Here is a 9,442-nt window from a genome sequence, read left to right as displayed (position 1 = left end):
AAAAAAAAAAATACAGTTACCCCTTGAGACACTTCCTTCCAAGAATCACTTATATTGCTGGTGCTTCTACAACGTCGACTAGTGGAGTCGAGAGCTGTATGATTTACATCAGGTTCTTTTGACTCCTTATATTTCACATGCTTCTCTTCTTTTCCTTTTGAATGATTCTCCAAAGCATCTGCCTCCACTTCACTGCTGGAAGGTGTGTTGGATCCACATGAAGAGCGGTCCACCTGCTTTCTGCTATTTGACTTGTTCAAATCATTCAGCATTGCTGCATCTGCAGTCTGTTTAGTTTCAGTAGCAGTTAATCCGACATTTCGCTGTGCACCTTCACTTTCCAAAGAATCTGACGACGACAATGTTGGTGACTTCAAAGCTGAATGCTGTTCTTGCAAAGCCTCAGAACACTCTGGTTCTAGTTGTTGACCGCCTAAGGTGGCAGGATCAGGAGGGTTTTCTCTTCTTTCAGTATTAGCTCCTCTATCTTTACTCATATCCATTGGAACAGCTGATGTTGATGGGGGAGAACATGTAAAGCCCGGCTGAAATGGAGAACAAAATGGGAGTAAGCCATGAGCCGTCCACCATGCCGTTGCAGCTGCTACTGTAGCTGCAGCAATTGCAGCCATACTAGGAGCTGAATTTATCTGCCTTGACTGAAATCCTCTTGCAGGGTGGTCTGCCGGATAATCCACGTTTGCACATGGCCAGTATGTAGCTGCAAAGCTTGCAGCAGCATGGGCTGCTGGATTTTGTAACAAAGCAGATACAATAAGACTTGAAAGCATAGATGACGTGTGCAGAAATGATGGGTAATCATCTTGATTGGGGATTGGGTTTGAGATTGGATGGAAACTAGGAAATGATTGATGAATGGAAGACGATCCATTACTTTGTTGTTCAGAAGCAGCAGATGAAGTCGGATTCGCAAATAGATTTGGGTGGCCATTAACTCCCCCCATTTGATGAAACATAGGTTCTTGATAATGTATAACTGGGGAAACGTTCTGTGTATTCATTCCTAAGCTCCCATCCGGAATGTGAACTGCAACATGTCTAGGATAGTTCTGAGAGTCTCGCACATCACTGTTCAGAATTGCATCAACATTTTTGGAATGATTCAGCTCATCTGTTCCTTCATCTTGTACATATTTCTCATGTAAAAGTTGAGAATTTCCAATGTTCAAAGTGTTACATAAGCCATAATCCTGAGACAGCTTGCTGTTATCAAATTTGTCTTTCTGATGTCCTTGTTCAATGGTGATATGGGATTCAGTTGTTTCATCCTCATTACTTGCCCCTTTAGATCTCTGGAGAAATTCACCGTATGAGTTTCCAGGTGAAATTGAAGTTGTCAAGGAACTTTTGATTATTGAACATGGAGAGGTACAAGCAACTGTCTTGAAAAGGGTCACAGCCTCAGAGACATTGCCCTCATCTTCGTACTGCTTAGAGCTTCCCATCTTTCCATCATCACCATGTTGCTGGCATAACATCACATTACAGGGAGAATATTGTTTATATACATAGTGAAAATAATCAACATCACAGTAATTATCTTGGGAAGAGAAGTAAATTAGAAACAAGAAAACCCCAGCATGTGTAACTGGGAAATGTATACACGTTGAACTATGAAATAAAAAATAAAAAATTTCCAACAGAGTAGCATATACCTCATCAGGAACTGGCTCTTTCTCCAAGTCCAGTGTGGTTTTATGCACATACGAAGAAGAAACAGGGGGCGACATTTTACCATCCTTCACTTCTGTATGTGAAGTAGGAGCTCCTGCACTTGTCTTCCTTGGATAAGGATTGCTTGGTTTCTTTTTAGGACGCGGAGGAGGAATTTCAATGTCAAGAGTCCGTCCAATTGAAACGCCTTTAATAAGAGCCTCTTTCTCTAGCTGGATTTGTTGAAAAAAAACATTAGATATATAGATTGAATGTATGCAAACGATGTCAAAGTACATAAAGCAAAATCTTGATGCGAAAGAAAAATATATAGTTTGTCATGCGGTATATGTAAATTTTAGGAATTGTCATTCCTGAAGTATGACACGACTGAGAAAATGCCATTATCCTGGTCAAAGTAGTTATTGTTTTCCATGAAAAAGCTTTAGTTTTGATTCAACCTCTTGGACCAACCACGGACTAAAGTAAATGAAGTATTCGTTCATTAGTATTTTGAAGTATAACAAAATCTCAAAATGTCAGCATTGTGGCGTCATGTTTCTCTGTTGTTGTCATCCTTTGTCATCTTAATGCATGGATTTCCAGTAGAGTATGTATATATATAATGGTTTAAGTCCCAAAAAATCCAGAACCATTTTCAGAACTAATTACTCCTAAAGCTTTACCTCTCAAGTTCCCAGTTATCTGTTAATCTCATTGCTATCAGAATGAGACAGAATTACATGGTTTCATACAAAAATATGAAACCATTATCCACTGCACTTCAGCATCAACATCATGAGGTAAGATTCAATAAACCAAAAACATGGGCTGATCTGGCCAAACCAGCACATTCCCTTCTCTGATTGACAAAACTTTCTTGCATGCTTATTAGAAGCATTTGACTTGATTTGCAGCTCAACCCTCTCCCTCTTCAGGAAAGAGAGAAGGAAATTAAAGGAAAAAATGATAGCTAATGGGACAACAAAGCAGAGACAAATAAATGTATAGGTGACATGAACATAATCAATAAGATTCTAGACTGTTGATCAAGTGATACAACACAGTATTCTTCTTCGAACAGCGAGCAACAAAGTGTCATCAAACTATGACATTTTTAATCGCCCCCTCTGTTTTTCATTTTATTAGGTGATGATGATAGTCACCTAAAATTGTTCCCAGATCAACTGAAGTAAGATAAAACTTCGTAGACTACGTAAAAATATAAATCTACTGACAATAACACAACGGTGAGCATTAAAGTAACCAGAGAACAAATGAAAATAAACAAGGTCATACTTTCCTATAGAGATACTTTTCCTATAGAGATACAAGGGAACATGTCACTGGATTCTTTGCTGGTTCTTCATGTGTAGAAATTATATGATCCAAGAAATGATCAACTTAAATAAAATCAATTATTGTACAACATACATAAACAGCATAGTTCATAATAAGTTAAGTTTGAATCAGACGAATTGTTGTAACTAGTAGTTTTTCACATATTACAACAAATCCGCACATCATTGAAAGAAAGAAAATTGAAGAATAAATAAGTAAATCAACACACAGATTTACGTAATATGGCTCAATGAAACCCACATCCACAGAAGAAGACAATAAAAACATAAATGCAAGGTTACAAGGATTTTCAGTAGTCTCAGGCTCAAATCCTCTCTAAGCCTAAACTCCATACTGCGCAACTTTTTGTATACGGATCAAAACACCACCAAAAATGGTTGAATGCATACCACAAGGCCACTATGGCGCTACCCCCTGGCCTCTTGTGGAGATCAGTTTTCTTGCTCGTAATGATCCTACCTTTGATTTCACAAGCTAAAACTCCTTTTTTTCTTTCTCATAAACCATGCAAAACATAAATTTGGCCAGGTTAGGCCTCAGTACAAAAGATAGCAGCATTAAAAGTGTAACCTCTAAGAATGGTCAAAGTTCGCATAAAGTACTTCAGAACAAGTCAAAATTTATGTTTTCAACATAGACTTGATAATAGTTAGTAATTAAGTTCTTCTCATTGATCAATTAGCTTTTTACTGTGATATGAAGCAAAAATGATGTGATGATCCTAAATCCAAACTGTTCATCTTATCTAAAGCCTATAAGCCAATGGGACCATGATTATCGATAACTATATTTACCAACATATGTCCTCCAACAGTCTCTACCACTTCGAAATCCTTTGACACACTTTAAAACTTTCTTACGACCGTAGAAAATGGTAATAGCCATTGCACGATTCATATCCCTTATAAATGATTGTACATTCTTCTATTTCTTTATTCTTCAAAGGCTCTCATATATCACTCTCCACAAAACTCACATAGTGCCATTTCAAGTGTGCCTGCTTCCTACCAAGCTACATGAAAATCATGTCAATGGATACTCAAAGGAGCTAAAATCACCCACAAAATCCCAAATAAGCAGAACCACACCGTAGCTAAGACATCCTCTGCTACCTCTTTATATGCAACATCAACTAATTCAAATATTCTACTGCATCAACTTGAATGGTGTGCTACTAATCAACATCCTCAGTGGCTGTCTAGAAAAGGAAATCCACCAATTTAGAGTCCTACTATTCCAAATCACCTTCCAACAAAGCCCCTACCTTAAAGCAACTGAAAAAAAATTATTTGCTAATAAATTATTGAAGATCTAGAATTTATGACTAAAGATTCTGCCAGGCTGTCTTGCAGCATCAACCAAATCAAATGGGAAGCAAATAAGATAATTGACATGAACCTTCCCTTGAAGAGAATCAGTCAACTTATTTCCATAATTGGTCTGATGTTTTTTTTCTTCACACATGTAATATTTTCAGGATTGTTTATCCCTTTATAGTTTAACTGTTTTTAGCCTATATAAATTTGATGGAGCTTAGGCTTCAAATATTGATATTAAAAAGATTGTTCGTTTGTAATTAATATGCTTTTATAATTAGCAAGTAACTAGCATTTTTGTTGGAATTAGCAATTAGCTTAGGTTATAGGAAGTTTTCCTTTTCAATGTGTCATGAGACCCCTTATAGCTCTTGTAAATTCCAGTAAAGACATAAAAATGAAAATACATTTTTCTAGATGGTATCAGTCTCAGTAGGATTTGTTTTATCGACCCGGAACTCTATTGCTAGGCTTTTTCTCCTATTTGCTAGCATAACTGAGCCCTCATTGCCGGTTTATTCCCTTCCTAAACACAGCCTATATTCCCAGTCTACTATAGTTTCCAACTTGCCAAAAGTTTCATTATTTTCTGTGGCATCCGTTTTTATGTAAAAATTCTCTTCAGGGTGAAAGGAAATAACTCAAAAAACCTTATACAACAAACTCAATGAATAATGAAAAGCATATTTTGTTTTGCCGAGAAACAGTTACAATCACTATACGTGTCCGTAGAACAAGAATCATAGCTCTTCTCTTTATTCTCCCATATGTCGGTTGACTCTTTTATCATTTCAAATACCTTAAATGTTGCTTCTTTCTCGAGTTACACTTGGATCATTTATTCGAAGGATATGAGTTGCCATTCTAAATTATTTGCTTCTCATACCCTTGTTCGGGTAGACAAAAGTAAAAATAGATTATGGTTCATCCTTTGTATCACATGAAGTTTGTATTCTTATTTCAACACCTATTTCCCTTCAGTCTGTTTTGCAAGTTCAAAATCTCTCCAGTAATCTGCTCACAATTAGCAAACTCGTCAAAGATTTTTTTTCCTGTTCAATGTGAATTTTAGTTATGTGCATGAGAAACATGTTTGGACGTTTCAAGGAAGTTGATGGGCTTTATTAATTCGAAAATGAAACTACAGGTTTAAGCATGCTCAAATTCTTCTAATGAAAATCAACTTTGAAATAAGTGATTGGGCCACCCAATCTTCTCATATCTAAAGATGTTACTTCCTACTTTTTTTTCAATATGAAATATGAAATCCGCAAATTGCCAAAAAATTATCCTGCTCATTTTCATGCACATACTTAAGCCAAATCACAACATTTTTCTCTTACTTGTAGTGATATTTGGAGATCATCTCATGTTGTTAATTTCTTTAGGATTAAATGGTAAATATATACATCGATGGTCATACAGATGTATGTTAAATGTACTCAAAAGAAAAATCCAAGGAAAACCACATCTTTCAAGTTTTTCATCGTATTATTAAAAAATTTCAAAGCCAACCTTTAAATTCTTCAAAGTGGAAACAAGAAGGAATGTCATGCTTCAATCCCGAAATTATATCTTGCTGAAAATGAGATTGTATTTCAAAGTTATTGTGTGGATTCTCCACTAACAAAATGGGGTAGCAGTGAGAAAAAACCTAACATCTTTTTAGATAGCTAAAACTGTAATGTTTACCATGGGATTCCAATACATTTTAAGGCGAAATTGTTCTTATCACTACATACCTTATCACCAAAATGCCATCGAGGGTCTTAAATTTCAAAACCCCTCTCTATATCTTAAACATGTGTATCCAACACCCAAAAGGTTATTAGTTGTCCTACATTTGTCCATGTGCATTGTCATAATAGAGAAAAGATGGATCCAAGAGCTCTTAGACGTGTCTTACAAGGTTATTCACCGACCAAAAAGGTAACAAGTATTATCACCCTCCAACAAAAATACTTTTTGTAAGGTAATACCTTTTTCAAGAACAACTCTTTTTTCACCAAAACTTCTCTACAAGAGGAGAATGAAAAGCGTAAAGATCAAATTTGAAATGTATTGCTTATTGCTCAATCTTCTATTCATGAGTCTCCCATCGTTCTTCCTTTGCAATCTTCTTCGGATCACGAGTATTGCGTCACTCAACTTCCCCATGAGTCTCATATTGTTCAAGCATATGATCATAACTCTAAGATTTCTCACTTTTCTCCATTGGATCCCATCACTCCATTTGAGTGCGTACAAAATAGAACTAAATCTCACTGAAGGGAGAACAAGTTATGACTTTCTCAACAAATGAACAAGAAAAATTTCTAAAAAATGCAGGTAATTCTTCTTCTATCCCGACATACCAAGAAATCTTAATTTAACAAAATATTCCGATCTTCATATTCCGATTGTTCATAAGAAAGGTGTTAGGAATTGTACTTCGCATTTTATTTCGAAATGTTTTAGTATCAAATAATACCCTTCCTTTAGAGCATTTAATGCTTAATATGTCTTTTTGCAATTCTCTTCCAAAGTACTCCACAGGAAGCAACTACCATTCCAAGATGCAAGTGGGTAATTCAAGAGGCAACAAGGGCATTGCGAAAGAGTGGTACATGACAACTAGTTGATCTTATGCCCAAAAGGAAATCGGTGGGATCTAAATGGATGTTTATTCTTAAACACAAAGTTGATGGGGTAGTTGAAAGATATAAGGCAAGACTCGTAAGTAAAGGATTTATATAGACTAGTGAAATTTACTCCTATAATACGTTAGCTCCAGCAGAAAAAATGAGGGCAAATATTGCCTATGCCGTGTGATTCGAAATTCATAATGTACTCTCCATGGCAATTTAATGTAGATATGGTTTACAAAAATTTTACACTATTTGGAAGGTAATTATATTCAAAAAATGAATTGAATGTAGACATAATTGAATCTATTAAAGATATTAAAAAAGAAAAAAAATTAGATGATTAAATAAAAATTTTGCCGGCTTATGAAACTGTTAAAACATCTATGTCACATCAATGAGTGGAAAAGCTATTTACTTGTCCTAAAAAAAAAAGGTATAACAATGGTAAAATAAGGGAGATACAATTCGATTTGATGAAAATGAAATAATGAAAATTATTTATTACCTCCTATACTTACGTAGCATGGGATTTTCCCCCTTTAACATGCCCCTGCAAAATTGTAGTAACAAGGAATCTGACTGTTCATTTGAGCTTAAGACAGTCCGAATTATTCACTTGAGCTTTTCGAACTCTAATACCATATTGAGTCCTTGTGTCTTCCTTAAAATATTAACCTTATTCAGATAAATAGCTAAAACCTTATATGTTAATTAATTTTTTATTTAAGTGAGTGAGATTTTAAGAGGTATGAATCATGGCAATTACTAATTATTCTAGTAAAATATAAGAAGATTCGCATTCTAATCAGTATTCCAATTGTTAAAAAGACAGGGAATGACAACAATTGCAAGAATATTATAATACAGGAAAGAATTATTTCACACTACAGAAATCAGAAGTAACAATATATATGTATGAGTAGAGAATGGCATTTAAAAACTTTCTAATGCAAATATTAGGCATGTATTGTCCCTGCCATCAATTTGAGCCATGACCAAGTACAAAGAAGTTCCTTTATATACCAATACAAGAAAGCAGGAGAAGGAAGCTATTGACCTTTGTAAAAAACTTTTGTGCGTGACTTCTGATCTGCACTGCAGTCTTGGTTCCTACATGTTCTGTGCACCACGAAATACAAACAGAATAAGAAAGGAGAAACAAATCTCTAATTAAGACAATATATCCAAGAAACAGATCTCTCCTAAAGGGAGATATCAAATAAATAGAAATCACAAAGGTAAATTATACAGTGATAAAAAAATTGAACTGAAGCTGATTATAACTAAAAGCGTGCTTTAATTATCTAAAAATTAAAATAGCTTGCAGCAACTAATAGTAAGTCAATCAATAGAAATAAAGAGTGAAAGAATAGTGACCTTCTATTCGTTGCCAAGCACGTCCATAGAGCTTAACAGCCTCTAGAAACCTATTGTGCTCCTCATCTGTCCATCGCTCCCTTTGCTTAGTGATTGTATAAGGTTTCCTTGTCTGCCATTAAAGTAAATTTAATGGCACTTTAAACATGGAACTGTGACTCAAACTACGAGTGAAAAGGACCGGAGAGCATTATAAATTTTAAAATTAAAGTAAAAGGACTGATATAGCCGTTGTAGAAGAGACCTTGACAGCAAGTTCTTCTCCAGAAGAATAAGGGTCCATCCAAATGCTAGACCGGGGGGCTGTTTCAGATATAGAGTACGCTTTCGTTCATCACTAAAAACCACAAATATAAATAGCTTGGCCGTTGTGGTGGTGTTAATGGACGAAAGCCAACTAAGTACAACTAAAACTGCAAAAGAGAAGAACAAGTAACAAAAACATTTGACACAGGATCCACCTATTTCCCAATAATCATTTCTTAATCTGGTAACTATCTAACTTTGTAATTGATGAAAAATATTCATGTATGTATTTATGTATGTATGTAGAGAGAGGGAGAGGAGACGCATCTCTGAATCTGAAAGAAGTACTAGTATAAGTAGTTAAACACAAATAGGAGTTAATTCCTTATCCACAATTCTCACCAAAAGGAACCGCATGTTGCCTTAACCTTGCAAGTTCAATCCATTCCAGAAAAACCAAAAAAAAAAAAAAAAAAAAAAAAGGGTTCAATCAGTAAACACAATTACAATGGTCGAAATCTCATCATTCCTATCACCAATTTGCAAGAATAAATGAATCAAACCCATAGAAAGGTACCTTCGAATATAGCCATGGGGAAGTTCAGATCTTTATCCAAATCGATCGGAATATTTTAAGATGTCAAAAATTAATCAATTAATTATAAACTGAATGAACGAGTAGAAGAGCAAAGAAAGATAAGGAGCTGGCAATGGAGGTTTGATTTTGATTTTGATTTTGGTTTTTCTTTAAATTAACACAGAAAAATTGAGAGCCACTAGTAATTTAATGAAAAAACAAATTAGGAAATTTGAAGTTTAATTTGAGGCTGAAAGGGGAAG

General features: G+C 35.1%; 1 protein-coding gene across 1 annotated transcript; it reads right to left on the bottom strand.

Annotated features, from left to right (window-relative positions):
- Positions 1 to 5: 5 nt before the first annotated feature.
- On the bottom strand, positions 6 to 9,030 carry LOC111390982 (protein LHY-like; the record flags this gene model as incomplete). The annotated part of the gene is made up of 6 exons (XM_023016113.1): positions 6 to 1,487; positions 1,677 to 1,907; positions 8,037 to 8,098; positions 8,357 to 8,463; positions 8,601 to 8,769; positions 9,005 to 9,030. Coding segments are annotated over 6 exons (2,077 nt in total), but the record flags the coding sequence as incomplete, so codon positions are not given.
- Positions 9,031 to 9,442: the final 412 nt, after the last annotated feature.

This window comes from Olea europaea, unplaced genomic scaffold, assembly GCF_002742605.1.
Source record: "Olea europaea var. sylvestris unplaced genomic scaffold, O_europaea_v1 scaffold7354, whole genome shotgun sequence".
NCBI classification, from domain to species: Eukaryota; Viridiplantae; Streptophyta; class Magnoliopsida; order Lamiales; family Oleaceae; genus Olea; species Olea europaea.
The sequence above is the reverse complement of the archived record's forward strand: the minus strand, read 5'-3'. Positions and strand labels throughout refer to the sequence as shown.